The sequence below is a fragment of the Acipenser ruthenus genome, chromosome 26, assembly GCF_902713425.1.
Source record: "Acipenser ruthenus chromosome 26, fAciRut3.2 maternal haplotype, whole genome shotgun sequence".
Lineage (NCBI taxonomy): Eukaryota > Metazoa > Chordata > Actinopteri > Acipenseriformes > Acipenseridae > Acipenser > Acipenser ruthenus.
In genome coordinates this window covers 12309440-12328251 of record NC_081214.1, presented here as the reverse complement: position 1 = coordinate 12328251, position 18812 = coordinate 12309440, and the positions used below count along the sequence as shown (strand labels likewise).

The 18812-nt window shown below is 43.8% G+C and overlaps 1 protein-coding gene across 4 annotated transcripts in view; it reads right to left on the bottom strand.

Annotated features, from left to right (window-relative positions):
• Window positions 1-18812, bottom strand: part of LOC117430736 (leucine-rich repeat and calponin homology domain-containing protein 2-like) — an 83257-nt gene that overhangs the window by 40289 nt on the left and 24156 nt on the right. For all 4 annotated transcript variants that reach the window (XM_059000672.1, XM_034902605.2, XM_059000670.1 and 1 more), the window contains exons 2-3: window positions 7689-7833; window positions 5061-5187 (exon numbers count right to left, since the gene is read on the bottom strand). In XM_059000672.1, the coding sequence (XP_058856655.1) occupies window positions 5061-5187; window positions 7689-7833 (272 nt within the window). The remainder of the gene's footprint in view (window positions 1-5060; window positions 5188-7688; window positions 7834-18812) is intronic.

The following is an 18812-nucleotide window of genomic DNA, read 5'->3' as shown; positions in this document are numbered from 1 at the left end:
GTCCACACAAAGTCCCCAGTCTTGCCCTCGCAAGCAGAGACCGAGGCGAGTGGGACGGCTACACTGCCGCCTAGTGGGCAGGTAGCAGCCAGCCAGGGCATCCCCAGCCAGCCTTCCCAGTCGTTAACAGAAACCCTAGCACACCTCGCAGAAGAGGTGTTCACTAATGCACCGAGGGAGAGGTCGGGGTCAACACCTTCCCTGACCAGCAGTACCTCGGTAGCAATGACCCTCTTCAAGCGAAGGGCCTCCCTTCAAAGCATCCTTGACCCCCTCCCTTGTATGGGCAAAACCAGGGGCCCCCTAGAGGTCCTCCTAGATACAGCACTGGAGGACATGGGAATACCCCTGGACGCGGTAAGCCAGAAGTCTGCTAACAGCTCAAATTCAACAGACGGTAACAGCCAAAGAATGCTGTCTGTCATAACCCCCCCCCAGGACAAAGCTGACCCACACGTTCCGAGGGGCCCTGAGCAAGTTCCACCAGACTTACCTTGTGGGGAGTTGAATAGCCCAAACAACTCCACGTACTGTGCATATAAAGACGGTGCCTTCTTGGACGAGGCAGCAGTGAGTACCTTCTCAGGGGTGATGGGAGTTGCAAATAAGCCCAAGCCCCCTCGAAGCAAGCGTAGAGCTAAGAGTAGGAAGAGTGTCCCGACCTCCCAATCATAGTCGCTATGGGGTGGACGCAGCGACTCCTTTTCTTGTTAGCTACCCTGATGGCCCTGATATGTGTGTCTGTTAATGTCAGGAGCATCAGGGAGACACAAAAAAGATTTGATGTACTAAACTATCTAGCTAACTTGAAAGCAGATCTCATCTTTCTGCAGGAGTGTGGTATTTCGTCGAGCCCTGATTATAGGGACCTGAAGGAGAGTTGGACCCTGGGGGACTCCTTCTGGTCGGGCTCCAACATAGCCAGAGCCGACGGAGTAGGTATCCTGTTTAAAAACCCATTTATTACCTCCCGCAGCAGCAGGAAGGTAGAACATGGTAGAATTCTGAGCGTGGATGTGACATACAACAACACTCCCCTCAGACTGGTCAATGTCTACGCACCCACTAACCAAAATGAAAGTGTTCAATTTTTTCCACAGCTGCGTCCACTCCTGCTGGGGAACGTACCCGTCATCGTGTCAGGTGACTTCAATTGTGCTCTGAGGGACGTAGACCGGAGCAGGCCACGCAACGACCGCTCTAGTAGAGTTTTGTCCTCCGTAATATCTGATTTCTCCCTGTGTGATGCAGGTAAGGACCTGGTGCCTCCCTTTACCTGGGTGAGCTCATCTGGGACCTCCTTCTCCCGTATAGATCTCGTCCTGCATACCAGCTCCCTTACGAAGACGGCAGTAGACACCCAGGCCGTCTTCTTCTCTGACCATAGGCTCCTGCAGGTAACATTACAGGTCCCTCAGACCTCCCAGATGGGGTCAGGGGTCTGGAAATTAAACACCTCCTTACTCGATGACCCCTCCATAGCTGCAGCCTATAAGAGCAGGCTTGTTGAGTGGACCACTTTGCGTGACCTATTCAACTCCCCTGTAGATTGGTGGGAGATGGTCAAAATCAGAACTAAGGGTTATTTCATAGCAGCAGGCAAAAGGAAAGCAAAAGAAAGGAGGGCCAAATATAAATACCTGAATGCTGCCCTCCAGCGTCTGAGCCTGCTTCAGCTTCGGGGGTTCCCTGTAAGCGACGAGATAGCCCAGACCAAGCTAGATCTTTCAGTGCTTTGTAGGGAGGAACAATGAAAGGTCATGCACAATGCAAAAGTGCAAAAAATGGAGGAAGACGAAAAGTGTACTCGCTTCTTCTTCCAGAAAACGAGGGAGAAGCGGCACTTGATGTCCTCCATGCTCGACAGCAGGGGGAGGATAGTAGAGGATAGTGAGGGAGTGAAAAAAGTGGTAGAGAACTTCTATAGGGACCTGTATAACATCAAAGCTACAGATGACACCCTGATAGAGTGGTTCCTGAGCCAGTTGGAGCCTGACTCAGTGCGGGACGACGAGGAGGAGGAGAAGGACCCAGAACTCACGCTGGAGGAGCTCACCCAGGCGGTTAAGACCATGAACACCGGTAAGACGCCAGGTCCAGATGGCATCCCGGGTGAGTATTACCATCTGTTTTGGGACACGCTAAAAGTCCATTTAGCGGAGGTCTACAGAGCGGTCTACAGGGAGAAGCGGTTGGGCCCTTCTATGCGGGAGAGTGTAATTACTCTCCTTCATAAGAAAGGGGAAGTTAAAGATCTACGGAATTGGCGCCCAATCAGCCTCCTTTGCGTGGATTACAAGATACTAGCCAAAGCTCTGATGCTCCGGCTACAAGTACACCTCCCTTTGGTCATTGGCCCCGACCAGACTTGTGGCGTCCCAGGGAGGTCCATCACGGATATTTTAATGTTAACAAGGGACATTCTGGCTTATTCTAGAGAACGGAACCATCCCCTCTGCCTGTTCAACCTTGACCAGGAGAAGGCGTTCGATAGGGTAAGCCATGAATATATGTACAAAGTGATGGACCAGATGAAATTCGCTCCTGGACTTAGGGGGTGGGTTAAAACCATCTATACAAATATTAGTACCCGAGTCTTGGTGAACAGGCACCTGACTGGTAAAATATCTATCCAGTCAGGGGTCAGACAGGGTTGCCCACTATCCCCACTGCTATATGTCGTGTGCATTGAACCCCTCCTGCAGGCAATTCGTAGGGATACCAATATAACTGGGTTCCAGCTGCCTGGATCCAACGGGGTCCAGGTCAAAACAACAGCATATATGGACGATGTGTCACTCATTTGCACCAACACATCGTCGGTACCTCAGATTAGTAATATCCTTGAGAAGTACTGCACGGCGACCGGGGCAGTGATTAATAAGTCCAAGAGCGAAGTCTACGTGTCTAAAAATTGGCAGGTAGATAGGGAACTGTCGGACATGTACCCTGTCAAAAAGGACAAAATCAAGATTCTGGGCCTCATTTTCGAGAACAATAGCTCGGGGGCCCAGAGCTGGACGGCGGCCATTAACCAGGTCCGTAAAAAGATTGGCGGATGGAGCACAAGATCCTTAACAATGACGGGTAGAGTATTAATAACCAAGTCTATACTGTTCCCCATCCTCTCTTATGTAGGAAAAATCTTTCCCCCAGACAGGACCACCAAAAAAGTGGTGGACCGCATTATCCACCGCTTTATCTGGGGCAGCAAGATGGAGAGGGTAAAGCGAGCCACCCTGAGTAAAGCCGACAAGAAGGGATGTAAGGGGGTCCCGGACGTTGTGCAGCTCACCCGAGTGCAGGGGCTCACGCAAACTATCAAGAACATCCAGGCCCTGGACAGGAAGGTATGTTACATGAATCGTTTCTATTTTGCCACCTGTCTCAGGGCCTTGGGCCTCTGCACTATTGATAACACCGTGCCGTACTCCTGGGACCCCCCATTGTATTATAGAACCTTAAGGGACACTATATATAAATTGGGCTTAGATAAAGCAAAATTGGCCTCCTGGGAATACAAGGCTGTAACTAAATATCTTGCCGGTTCCCAGGAAATTGAAAAAGTAGCTACTTTCTCCCTCACCCAAAGCCAAAAAATCTGGGAGAATGTGTCTCACAGCTGCCTCAGTAATGTCCAGAAGGATATAGCATGGAACACCGTCCACAGTGCACTCCCCACTCGAGCGTTCATGTTCAGGAGGGGACTAGCCCAAGTAGAAATATGCCCCTATGCAAAGTGCCGCAAGAGAGAAACACCAGCCCATATCTTCTGGGAGTATGATGTGGCTGGCAGTGTCTGGCTCTCTGTCTCTGTCTTCCTAAACAGGTTTGCTGACACGGCCAAGATGACCGCTGAGACTGTGCTCTATGGGCCTGTGGGAGGAATCACTACCAGCACAGCTAAGTGCGTTTGGCGTGTCATCAATGTTGTCAAGCAGATCCTGTGGGAAGGCCGTAACGTCTGTGTCTATCACAAGCAGGAGCTAGACACTATCACCACGACCAGAAGGGCACAAACTCTTATCAAGGACTTTGTAATTCTGGACATCCGGACCCTCGGGAAGGACAAGGCCTGCGCGGAGTGGAGGATCGCCGGACTTCAGGACGTGAAGATGGAATAAAGGAAAAAACTGGAACCGCTAGCTCCTAGGAGCGGGACTACGGGGCACCGCTAAGCCTTTTATTTATTTTGTCATGCCAGCATTCCGCCCCTTTTAGCTGGCATGACCGTTTTTGAACGGTGCCCTGGTTTTATGTAGTCTTTTTGTTTCAGTTTTATGGACTGTGATTTGATTTATTTTGAATGTTTTATTTGATTTTGTTTTGTTTTATGTATCTAAAAGATTTTTAATGTAAGCTATTAAAAGTTACATTAAGTGTTTTAAAATTTTAGAATTTTAACTCACTGTTTTACACACTGTCCCTTTTCCCCTGTCCCTGATTTTAGTTCTATAGTTTTATTCTGTTTTATGTTCACTTTTGAACTTTTTTAGAGAGCACTCCCCGGCCCTCACAAGCACTGGTTTTTTATAGATGGTTCTTTTTTTTCCAGTCACTTTTAAAACAGCACAGGTTTTTTCATGTTGACTTTAATCTGTGTCTGTTTTAACCATGTACAAAGCACAATTGTCTTGGTGTTTTTTAAATGTATTTTAAATGCTTTTAAAACAAAATGTATGTCTGTATGAATGTCATCTTTAAAAGAAATGTAAAATGAATGAAAAAAAACAAAAAACGAATGGGTGTAAATGTAAAAAAATGTAAAATCTCAATAAAAGAGTATTTTAAGTTGCAAAAATGCCCATTTTGATTACTTTTGACTAATGTTGTTTTGGGGGATGACTGACAGATTGTTAGGGTCATTTTCCCAGTTTGCATCAAGGGCTTTCCAACAAAGTTATAAAAAGTTAGTACTTGTAAAAGTCTTCCTGTTATTGTTAGGGTAAATGTAACGTGTGTGTTAGGAAGTGTGTTAAAGTGCTGGCCCTGAATAAGGCTGAATGATGCAAAGCACCTCAAGAAAGAAAGAGACTCTAACCCTCAGCACTCTTACTCACCAGCTCCATTAAGTCTTTTGATTTCCCAATTTCCTCTGGAATCGATACAAGCTTGTTATTACTCAGTACTAAAACTTTTAGAGGAAGGTCAAACAAGTATTTTGGCAGTGTTGATAGAAGATTTCGACTGGGGAAACAAAATGTGCAGTTATCAGAACGCAAGCTCTGTAACTTTAGACACAATTCAGATTACTTTAAAACAGAACATTAAATTTAACTGGTCTGCAGACTTCAGGCATGTTGCTACACTGCCTGGCTGACCTCCTCTTAAAAGGTCTGCCCCCCCAACAAGGTCAAATAATTTCTCCTCTTCGTGTTCCAGTATTTTTTATTTGGGGATTTCAACACTGATTTAAGCACCACATTGGCTTTAATAAACTAACACTCTTTCTGGTACATTGTCACTTCCTGTGTATGGAACTGCCCACCACAGGAAGTGACAGGGTACCAGGAAGAAGCAATACACTACACAGTGTTTCATTAACTGGTAAATACATTTCAAAAGCTAGTTGACAGGCAGAGACTGAAGCCGTCTGTCAGTTTGAGCAGCAAAAACGTCTGACAAGCAGCTAGAAACATTGACTGTCACTAACAAGAGCGAATGAGTGTGCCTCTAACGCGCTTCTAGACTCCACCCTTTAAAGGCAATCGATTGAGTGATTTGGCATTTCCTGTCTTCATGCATGCTTGTTATAGCAGGTCACAGACAGGCTGATTCAATCCACACAGCCTCCTATTGTTCCTCCTGGAGAGGATTTGCTTATTTTGTTTTCATTCTGATTGACTGTCTCATGTGTTTGTTGGAATGAAAATCATAAAAGTGCAGTTTATTTTTATATTGTTTTTTATGTGGTCTCTTTAGTTTTTTTTTTATTTTTACTTTTTCCACAGAGGCCTAGTGCCATGATGAGGGGGTCAGCGAGCACATTGCTAGTGCCATGATGAGGGGGTCAGTGAGCACATTGCTAGTGCCATGATGAGGGGATCAGTGAGCACATTGCTAGTGCCATGATGAGGGGGTCAGTGAGCACATTGCTAGTGCCATGATGAGGGGGTCAGTGAGCACATTGCTAGTGCCATGATGAGGGGGTCAGTGAGCACATTGCTAGTGCCATGATGAGGGGGTCAGTGAGCACATTGCTAGTGCCATGATGAGGGGATCAGTGAGCACATTGCTAGTGCCATGATGAGGGGGTCAGTGAGCACATTGCTAGTGCCATGATGAGGGGGTCAGTGAGCACATTGCTAGTGCCATGATGAGGGGAGTGGATTTTAAAGTCTAGCACTCCTTTAACACCCAGCCTATGTTCAGCACTGACCCATGACAGCACTGGATACCAACCAGGTGTGGTCAACATGCCTAGAATGCCGTTATTACCAAAAGATGAAACCTTTTTACTTCAGAAGTGTTTGATACTCTTCCGCTTTTGGGAATGTTATTTTTAGAGAAAAGCCTCTTGGACGTTTCCATGACTACTCAAGGGGCAGAATGACACATTTCAGTAAGCTGGAGTTACCGAGTGGAAAAATCAAGACATCACTGTGATGCGTTCTAGCACTCTTCATTTGGGCTGCCCACTGGCTGATGTATTTTCTATTTAAATTCAAATGTGGTTTTGGTTTCATTCCAGCTCATATGGACCTGATTCTGGGGAGGGGTTTCCTGCTTTGTGGTTGATGATGATGATACAGAAGGGGTTCTAGGGCAGGGGTTGTGAAACTCGGAGAGACAGCAAAAAATGATTTCAACATTACAAGTGGTGATAATTTCAATATTAGAAGTGCTTTGAGACTCAAGTGTATCTGTCAGTGTAAACAGGGATGGAAATAACTCCCATTGCAAAGCACTTTGACCTATTCCTGGTTTTACTATGAGTTTAAAAAGACACACCTGAACTTGTTACTGATACGCTGGGGCTAATTAAGCTCGTAGTCAAACCTCGAAGGTGAAACTGATTTCCATCCTTGTAAAACTTTGGTTAGAAGGAATACAAGTTACCAGCAAGACAATGGCCACCAGAGGATCTTTCTAAAATGACCACAACATGTGAAGCCTGCTCTTGAAAAGGGATGCAAACTCTATGACAGGGATATAGCAGAGCCAAGCCTCCCCCTCCCCCATGCAGTATGTAGGGATGTACGGTTTTCAATACAACTTGAATGGTCATTTAGCAAACACTCTGATTTTATATTTGCAGCTGCAGCTGGCTGTGCAGAAAGCGTTGGCGATTGAAAAGATGAGATAGGGAATGCTCAGCTCTTCCTGTATTCACACCTCCTCTCTCGCTCCCTCTGTGAGGCCAGCCTAAGGAAGCACATCAGCCAGTGGTCACTGACAGAATCAGGTCAGACAGGCCATGCGTCAAGGGCAGTTTAATTGGAACACACTTCACTGACTTGCCACATCTACTCATCTATTCTGAGTCCAAGCAATTCCTGTCATTTATTACAATACATGTGCTGTTGGAGCATGTACCTTTGTTATGTATGCTGAGCCTTAGAGAAACACCGCACTGTACTTTGAGAGTGGTACACAGTAGCGATACCTGAATTAACACTGTTAAACACATGGCTTACGGTATAACAGCTGGAATAATCTATTAGCATGTCCACAGAAACAGCACTGACCTGATATTTAAGTATGTTAACATCTGTAGGTTTATGATGGCTTCTGGGATCCCCTTGATGCAGTTGTGGTACAGGTTTAACGACTCTAGAGGAGCAAAGAGACACACTTCTGGAGGGATTTCAAGAAAACGGTTCTTTGAGAGATCTGCAATGAACAACAAAATGAAAAGTTCAGTTCCCAATATCAAAATTGCACAAAGCAAGGCATTGCAGAAGCACCAAATAATTTCCGAAGCAGAAGGAATCAAAAGGGACGTGTAAAATCAGACTGCATGAAAGTGATGCTTCAGCGGATACTGTGTATCTGACATCACACCACTTCATTGCCTGGACTGGCAAGTGGAAGGTAGTAACACAGTTAGATGATTATGCTGCTGTTTTCAGATCAATAAGTCTTGAATACGTGATGAATCGATAAAAGGCATCTTGGCAATCATAACTTCAAGTTTTTCAATTTGAAGCGATTCTCTCAGGTGACAAAGCAATCTTAAGACCTCTTGAAATTAGCATGAGGTTTCTTTGGCAGAGCCACTGCTGTAGAGAGCGATCTCTGCAGTTGAGTTGATGCCAATCAATCTTACACAGACATGATATTGCTTAAAATGTAGGAAGATAACCACTTAGGGAAGCAAGTGTCAGATCTCGCATCCATAACTGTGCAGGGACAGTATCAGAGGGGGGCTGGTTTGGATACCTGCAGTACCATCATTGTATAGAAAACATTACAGTGCAGCAGGACAGCGATTCACATACTGTAGACATGTGTAGTAGGACAGTGATTCACATAGCTACACTATGTGCAGTAGGACAGCGATTCACATATTGTAGACATGTGCAGTAGGACAGTGATTCACATACTGTAGCTATCTACGACAAAGAATAAAGAAAATAGAGAAGACGCACAGGTCCAAAGTCATACCAGTTTTAAATAAGTGGTGAAATTAAACAGAACAGAGGAAAAAAAAATCACTAACATTTACTCCACGTTGTGATTAGATCAGCTTCCCCCTAAAAGAAAAAACCTGCTGGCGATGTTGCAAAACTTTGAATAAATATTGCAGCGTGTTAATTCAAGGGCCCCTATAGAGCTTTGTTATTTTTCACTATTGTCAGTTTGCTTCTCCCTTTAGGAGGAAAAGTGAAATCTGATCCATTGCACATATTGGGGAAATACTAAGACTTGACATCACCTTGAAGATAAACTCCCCAATACCAAAATGACCAACTTGGTACCAGACACCAGTACTATATGTACTTCTAAAAAACTGTGGCCTTATTATTGTGTCAAATAAATATTTAGCCTTCAAAAACACCAATAGTACACACTTTCAAAATACACACCTGTTTGCTCATCTGCGATTGACTCTTTTCAGCTTCATAATCACTGTTCTTCCAGATGCCATTGCAGACTACTTTAAAACCAGAACATAGTGGTGAGCAAGGCAGGGCATTAGAGCGTAGATGAATAGGACAGCTCTGGAGCTCATTAGAGCCAGTGCAATGCCACTTGCATCCCAAGGAGCATATTACAAGTCAGGAGAGATCTGTCAAGGATACCTCGCAGCTAAATCTTTTAACCAGGCCTGCTTTAAACAAGTAGGATCAATAATTCATTATAGATGGATCCTGGATTTCATAGCGGTTTGTGTCAGAAATATAAAAGAGCAAGCCAAAAAAAGGGAATGACACCCATGTTTGTTATTATTAAAGCAGAGTAGTAGTAGTCGTAGTAGATTGAGGTTATACCAATCATGCTGCTTGATAACTAGCTGACTAGATCACTTGTACGTGGCTGGATGGAAAAAAAAAAATAATAATAATTTTGGAACCACATGACAGCTGTGTTATGTCTTGACACAACATTTAACCAATCAGAGAGTTGAAGGGGCGGGTTTTCTGTGTGAAGCACTTCAAGAGGCTAAAATGTTAAGACTGCTAAAAAAAATAACCGATTATTTTCAAAGCAAAAATAGTGACAATGAAGACATGGTTTTTACAGAATAGCTATACATATGCAAAAAAATAAAAAAATAAGCATATTACTTTGCTGTGATATCGTAAAAATATGTACCCAGGTGCCTGCGAGAGATATTGGGGGTTCATGTATAGAGGCTGTACGCATTTAAGAAGAAAGGCATGATGGGATATCAGCAGAACACTTACAAATACAATGACATACAAATACAAATGCTTAAGTGCAGAGGTGCTGGATTATTACAGTCCGGTTTCATGTAACAGTTATGATGGTGACCAAATGCGTGTAAGTACTGTTGTGTAAAAAAAATGACTACAATGAACAGTTGCATTCAAAAAATGTAGAACAGCGAAAAACAAAAAGACATGCATTAACAAGTGAAAAGGTTACCATTTTTTTTGTTTTTGTGTGTGAACTCCAACAAACCTGTTATCTTTCCCCAGTCAAATCGCAGAGTGCCTAAATAAGCACTGTAATTTACCATAATAAAAAACAGCAATGAAAAAGAATTCAGAACATAAAAACGAGCAACCAGACACAGTCAACGAAAGACAACACATTATTCAAATTCTTTGTCGTATTATATATTTAAAAGGTAAGGCAAGTTTATTTTTCTGTTAAAAGTGCTCCCTGGCTATAATGTACAGCCGCCCAGCTGTACAGAATTCCTGGGGAGAACCCTGCTATAGGTAGGCTTCAGTAGAAGATTTTGTGGCAGTAGTAGACACTGCACAGTACAGTATATTCAAGAGTCTGTCCCAACTGTGTAAATGAAATGCTGCTGTACCGCTCTACAGTCCTATCCTGGTGCAGAAACTCAATCAATACCACAACTAAGACTACCTATACAAAACAGATACAAAGGGAAACGACTATGTGGAAGTGAAAATGACAGCGTCTACAGAATAGTTTGCAATTTTAGCATGTAGCCATTACAGTATGTCTGGAGACCTTATCACTAAGCAATATCCCTACACTCTTCTAGAGGATTTACTTTTCCCAGCGGAGGAACAGAATAGCTAAAATTCATCAACAATAAAATGTGTATTCCATAGCATCACTAACTGACATATAATAGCAACACCCAGGAATTCCCAGCCTTTATCTTGGGCTTGTTACTGTAAAAACAGGAATTCCAGGCCTTTATCTTGGGCTTGTTATTGTAAAAACAGGAATTCCAAGCCTTTATCGTGGGCTTGTTACTGTAAAAACAGGAATTCCAGGCCTTTATCTTGGGCTTGTTACTGTAAAAACAGGAATTCCCAGCCTTTATCGAAGGTTTGTTACTGTAAAAACAGGAATTCCCAGCCTTTATCGAAGGTTTGTTACTGTAAAAAACAGGAATTCCAGGCCTTTATCATGGGCTTGTTATTGTAAAAACAGGAATTCCAGGCCTGTATCTTGGGCTTGTTACTGTAAATCGCTGGTAATGCACTGGGTATTATTGCCCAATTCCTAACAGAATAACTACTCAGAAAACATACAATTAAACTAGTTTGAAAGAAAAACACTATTCAAAAAGTAAAGTGCTGTAGAGCACAGACAGGTAATTTCATGAGAATTAATGCTGCTTCATCTTATGCTGTACGTGCCTGGAATTTGAAAACGTGACAGAAGCTGTAAAAGCTCAAACGGTGCAACCTTCCCTCTAGAACATGTGAATGCACTCCAATCATGTAACCAGCACACGCTCTTCTAGTTTATCTGCCAAGCACTCACTGCGATGGATCCCACATGCAACCTACTGTACCCCCTAAGAAACCATTGAACTAAACAGCTACAAATGTACCTAACTTAGTCAATGTGAATTTATGGAACTTGTAATTTGTGTCTGTTACGTGGAGAAGTACTGTTATTAAACCCCTCCCATACAGTACAGGAGCCCTGACAGGTCTCTACTCACACACACTGTACATTAATGATGCTCCTACCCGTTATTAAACCCCTCCCATACAGTACAGGAGCCCCGACAGGTCTCTACTCACACACACTGTACATTAATGATGCTCCTACCCGTTATTAAACCGTTATTCATTTTTGCATTGGTTTGCTTTGTATCTCTTTGATAGTCATCTATAAATTCTGTTATATGAATGATTATGAACACGGTCATTTTGACCACTGGATATTCAGGTGTGTTGGAATATTCCTCCCAGAACTACTTACAATTCAGCCTTAATCCCATGTGTCCTTGTACTGAAATCACATCCCCGAACACTACCCCTCTATTAGCAGTGTTATCACATCCCCGAACACCACGCCTCTATTAGCAGTGTTATCACATCCCCGAACACCACACCTCTATTAGCAGTGTTATCACATCCCCGAACACCACGCCTCTATTAGCAGTGTTATCACATCCTTGAACACCACGCCTCTATTAGCAGTGTTATCACATCCCCGAACACCACGCCTCTATTAGCAGTGTTATCACATCCCCGAACACTACACCTCTATTAGCAGTGTTATCACATCCTTGAACACCACGCCTCTATTAGCAGTGTTATCACATCCCCGAACACCACGCCTCTATTAGCAGTGTTATCACATCCCCGAACACCACGCCTCTATTAGCAGTGTTATCACATCCCCGAACACCACGCCTCTATTAGCAGTGTTATCACATCCCCGAACACTACGCCTCTATTAGCAGTGTTATCACATCCTTGAACACCACGCCTCTATTAGCAGTGTTATCACATCCCCGAACACTACACCTCTATTAGCAGTGTTATCACATCCTTGAACACCACGCCTCTATTAGCAGTGTTATCACATCCCCGAACACCACGCCTCTATTAGCAGTGTTATCACATCCCCGAACACCACGCCTCTATTAGCAGTGTTATCACATCCCCGAACACCACGCCTCTATTAGCAGTGTTATCACATCCCCGAACACTACGCCTCTATTAGCAGTGTTATCACATCCTTGAACACCACGCCTCTATTAGCAGTGTTATCACATCCTTGAACACCACGCCTCTATTAGCAGTGTTATCACATCCCCGAACACCACGCCTCTATTAGCAGTGTTATCACATCCCCGAACACCACGCCTCTATTAGCAGTGTTATCACATCCCCGAACACCACGCCTCTATTAGCAGTGTTATCACATCCCCGAACACTACGCCTCTATTAGCAGTGTTATCACATCCTTGAACACCACGCCTCTATTAGCAGTGTTATCACATCCCCGAACACTACGCCTCTATTAGCAGTGTTATCACATCCCCGAACACCACGCCTCTATTAGCAGTGTTATCACATCCCCGAACACTACGTCTCTATTAGCAGTGTTATCACATCCTTGAACACCACGCCTCTATTAGCAGTGTTATCACATCCCCAAACACCACGCCTCTATTAGCATTGTTATCACATCCTTGAACACCACGCCTCTATTAGCAGTGTTATCACATCCTTGAACACCACGCCTCTATTAGCAGTGTTATCACATCCCCGAACACCACGCCTCTATTAGCAGTGTTATCACATCCCCAAACACCACGCCTCTATTAGCATTGTTATCACATCCTTGAACACCACGCCTCTATTAGCATTGTTATGACATCCTCGAACACCACGCCTCTATTAGCAGTGTTATCACATCCCCGAACACTACGTCTCTATTAGCAGTGTTATCACATCCTTGAACACCACGCCTCTATTAGCAGTGTTATCACATCCCCGAACACCACGCCTCTATTAGCAGTGATTTTAAGAGATTTTAAACTTTTTCTGACATGGTTTTAAAAAGAAAACAAGCACGTTGCTCGTGACATACTGTAAATGTTACATTTAAAAGCATCATGAAAAAGATCCATCCACTGTGTGCATGTGTATAAATGCAAGTGTGACATACTGTATGGAGCGGTTCTCTCAATACTAGTAAATGTAAGCATGGCACACAAATACAGAATCTGTTACTCTAATGCCCCAAGATAGTTTCATCACAATCAAAAAAGCTGTTCTCTTGATAGAGACAAAATTATAAAAAAAGTGTGGCACAGGCCATCCTACAGCCTACTCCACTACACAGGTATACTGTACAGGACCCATAGCCAGGGCTATGCATCCCCAGTGACGGATACAAATATAACCCTGGTACAAGAGCGCTCTCAGAATCCTTTATGTGCATGTGAATATAAAGAGGGATTTTATCTGCAATCACATAATACAATGACCTCTGACCAGAGCATTATAAAAAGAGAAAGCACCACAGTACCTGAACAATGCAAGTTCAATATCACAGGAATGCAGGAATTCACTGCTGCAAATAAACACGTTACTGTGCAGATGTAATAAGCTTTAAGAACGCAGCACATTCCGACCGATTGGTTCTGCTTCATGGACTCTGAGCCTTCTGTGCATCACACACACACACACACTCCTGGAGGAGCACTGACCCGTCCCGCCAAGGATTTGTAAGCCAGACTGTGTGTCTATGCGACAGGTTGAGGTTGCTGTCACTTTTCTACTCAACCAGCCTCGCTGTCTGGCAACAGATTCTCGCTAAAGGGAAACAGATTACTGGAGGATGCTGCAGATAAGCAGATACAGACGACCTCTTTACATTCAATAGAGCAAGAGATACACAGAATAGATTATTCAGGTATTTGTGTACAGTACTGACTGTGATAGGTTGATAGGTTGAGGGACGCCAGCATCACCGTCGAGCCCTCTTGAGGTGTTGTGGGCTAGTCGACGAAACACCGAGGATGGAAGGTGCCCACTTGAAGACCCCAGAGATGTACCCTACTTAGCTCAATCCAGACGGTTGTCATGCTGATGCGCTGGGGAGACCGCACTATGGTTGATCCCCGGAGCCAGCATTGCAGCCGTTGTGTGTGCTGATGCGCTAGGGAGGCAATAAGCTGATCCCTGGAACCAGCATTACACTTCAGCCATCAACACCAGACAGAAGGATATCTACATCATCATATGGAAGGAAGCGCAAATGGATGGAGACACATATGGATCACATTAGTTTACTGTGAAGCTACGTCTTAGTTGGTGCTTATCTTGGCCAGAGCCAAGTTCAAATCAGCAAGTTTTAACATCTACTCTCATGTAATGGAAATCATAACAGACACAACTTTCTAGTTACTTGTCCTTGTTATCACAGTCTTGTTTTGGTGTGTACTGAAATACTGTACTGTATGTTACATTATATACTGTAGTAGCAATAATTTACAAGGACCCCCCTCCCTCTCATTTTTATTGGACTCTCCACCTATTAAGACTATGAAATGAGGCTGGGTCTCCTGAATCTCCTGAGAACACCTTTCTGAATGAGAACGAGCATGGTGGATGTGCACTTATTGTCTAGGATTGGTCCTAGGCACAAAAGAAAACTTTTAGTCATCTTTCTCAGCCACCATAATCCCTGAATTTATCCAACTGAGCACCTGTGGGACAAACATGAATGTTGTGTTTGTCGCCATCCATTACCTCTTTTCCAGCCCGCCGTGGCTTAGGAGGAGCTGCAACTGCAGTCACACGCAATGAACGTGTCAGGTCGCATGTAGATGTCCGAGTTGAGAACGGCGGACCCATAAGTTATGGTTGTGTTTCTTCGGTTTTGTTCTTCATATATTACTGAATACAACAATGGACTGATTATGCAAAGAGGAGAAGAATGCTTCTCTGAGAGAGCAGTAATTTGAATGTGACAAGCAAGATACCTGGCCTTAGATGCTTTTCTCCATGTTGCTAGTCTTCCTCGAGTGTACTGACTGACGAAATGCAATGATGAAAATCATTAGCCTCGCCCCTGGACCTGCTGAGCTCCGAGGCAGATTCAGATGTGTTGTAAGGCCAGGAGTTTCACGGTTTGGTTCTCGCTCGGCTTGACAAACAGCCAGTGGAGAACCACCCGTACCCTTCACGGCTTGGATGAGCCAGTGGAAAACCCCCGTACCCCTCATGGCTTGGATGTGCCAGTGGAAAACCCCCGTACCCCTCACGGCTTGGATGTGCCAGTGGAAAAGGGTACAGCACAAGACCAACCTGTTCTATTCACTTCGGACTGCTGTACTGGGCAGGATTTAGAATTGCACACCAACGTCACAGCTTCACACACTGCACCTAGTAAAAGCCATACAAGATTAGAGAACAGAAAACACAAAACCACTCTCTGCTGTTTAAATTCTACTAAATGCACAGGTTAGCTGGGCCCCAGATAATGGGAAACTAAAAAGGGGTCTGCCTGCAAGTCTCATTCCTGCACAGCTGCAGAACAGCACAGGGGTGTCAAGAAACCCCATCCTACATACAGCACAGCATAGCAGCTCCCTCATTCTCTGGCACGATCACTATGACATTCCACTGGCTCGAGGCGAGAGGTCACGGTCAGGCTAGCACCAGCACAGAGGCTTCACACACAGCGGAGAATTAGTTTCAGGAAGCCTGGGTCTAATCTGGTACCAATGGGAATTCCATTGCAAACACAAACCAGTGTATAAACAGGGGTTTCATTCACATCCATATGGAGCAACTTTGCAGATGTCTAATAATCCCCTACAGGTCAGGCGTGATCTAAGCAAATGTTTGATTTTAAAGCAGTTTAAAGTGTTTTGTTAAAGACCAGTGACGATCACTAATTCTAAATCCACATTTAGGACTACAGGAGGCACCACTAAAAGGGCAAGGTGTGTAAATGATACCAGAGAAAAGGGCTGGGTGGAGCTCCCTTTATCTTATCCTAAAGAGAATACGACAGTGCTGTAATCTCCAGATACATTTCAAATAAACTTCTGAAAACAGGCAACGCTTGATAGCTAATGGAAACTCCATATTAGAGAGACAAAGAGCTTGTCTTTATTTAAACTCCACACTGTAGAGATACAGAGAGCTTGTCTATTTAAACTCCATACTATAGACACAGAGAGCTTGTCTATTTAAACTCCACACTACAGAGATACAGAGAGCTCATCTTTATTTAAACTCCACACTACAGAGATAGAGAGCTCGTCCTTGTTCCCTGTACTGTACCTACCTGTGCTTGAGGCCTACTGTACATTGTTGAAGTTCTTGTCTAATCCCTTGAATGCTAACCAAAGCTGGGCTACTTCCTGTTCTGTCTGCCTTACACTGCCAGAGAGAAAAACAGCAAAAGTGACTGAACCGGAGGACCGAGCTGCAAAACCTAAATAACTGTTACAGTAAACAATTTACTAAAGCGGAAAATGGAAAAAGACTTTGATGTACAAGATATATAGATATACAAATGAAGGTCCTTGACAAGTGTATTTTATATTATTAACATCTACAAGAGCCTTCAACTGCTCCTCAAAGCGTTTAAAATGAAGTCAGTCAACAACAGTTGTGATTAAGGTGCTGGTTTCTCTGCAGCCTGTCCATCCTAGAAATTCTTTAAACCAAATTAAGAGAGAGTTGGAGATCCAGGCAACAAGACTTATTTTCAAATCACATTCACCTCCCAGTAACCTTCCCTCAACACCCCAAAGCTCCTCAACCGAATGAAATCACTGCAGAGAACCAAGGTCACAGCAGTGTTTCTGCATCCAGCCGACTGCCACGGGAACTCGCCCTGGCTTGGGGAAGCACAACTTGCAGAAAACAAGGAGAGCAATGAAAATAAACCTCTTCGTGTCCCCTAACAAGGCAAGACAGCAAAGAGATGTAAAAAGAAAGCGTCCGGGTCATCAGGGCAGAGACGAGCGAGGCAATGCCAGGCTCCACTGTGAATCTCATCTGGGAGGACCAGTACTTTACAGCAGATATTAACAAGTATGTGAGTAAACTGTAGATCAGTATGAAACACACACATCCTCTGCCAGCTAAACATACCATATTAGAGCAGTCATGAATATGCATACAGGGGCAGAAATTGCTAAAAGAAACACACATTTCAAGAGGTTTAATAATTAAACAGAATATTTATTAAAGCAGAACAAAAATAGCATTGTCATATTCAAAATTCACTGCCAGGGTTCTCCCCAGGAATTCTGTACAGCCGGGAAGCAGAACATTATAGCCGGGAGCACTTTTAAATGGAAAAATAAACTTACCTTACCTTAAATATATAATACGGCAAAGAATTTGAATAATGTGTCTTTCGTTGACTATATCTGGTTGCTCTTTTTTATGGTCTACATTTTATTACTGTTTTTTTTATTATGGTAAATAACCGTGCTTATTTAGGCACAGTACGATTTGACTGAGGAAAGATGACGTAGGCATGCGCAGTTAAAATGGGGAGCCAACTCCAGGACCGTGATATATTCGAACCCGCAGCATAGCGAGGGGAAACATAACAAGGGGTGGGTGTAAATACATGTAAAAACAACATTAATTTTCACAAGGAACCTCATATTGCATGGCAATGGTTAAATTTCACGGAAAACGTGAAATCCATGACAACCGTCAAATACAGCCTTGTGAATATGTACCTAACCATGTACTGTAAAAATGTAGCTGTAACAAACAGACAGATAAGATCATAGGAGCCATCATATATCCCTTAGACTCTCTCTGAAAAAACTCAATATTGCAATCCTTACCAAGATTACTCACAACTGAATGTGTGGCTCTCCAGTTCTATGTAAAATGATTAGGTGCAGCATGATACAGGTGCCCAGGGATCTGCAGTCCCCCACCCCTACAGATCAAGTTCAGCCAACAGATTCAGATTTAGTCATGCCCCTAACTTCTTTCAAATTCTCCCGAAATACATTCACCTTAAGCCAAGAAATACTTGGCAATTTACTTATTCTTTCCTAAATACAGGCAATAGGAGCTGCTGTGGTGTGAAGTTCCGGTAGAGCTGCGGGTGCCTCCACAAAGAGCAGCACTGTACTGACACACAATGAGCTTCTCTGTCCAGGAACAAGCAAGTCCTTTTACTGCAAATGCAGCACAAGGCTTCATGTGCTTTATTGCTGCCAATATATAGTAACTTGAAGAAAATCAAAGTCAGATGATGCTTTGATTAATGAGCTGTGGGCAACAGCTGTCCATCCTAGTAATCAATACAGTAGGTATAGTAATACAGTACATGCAGTGTGATTGTAACATGATTCACACAAGCTCACGACACCAACACACTGCTTTCCTGCAGCTTTCACTGTGTCTTCACGCTACTCTCACACCATCACCACGCTGCTTTCCTGCAGCTTTCAC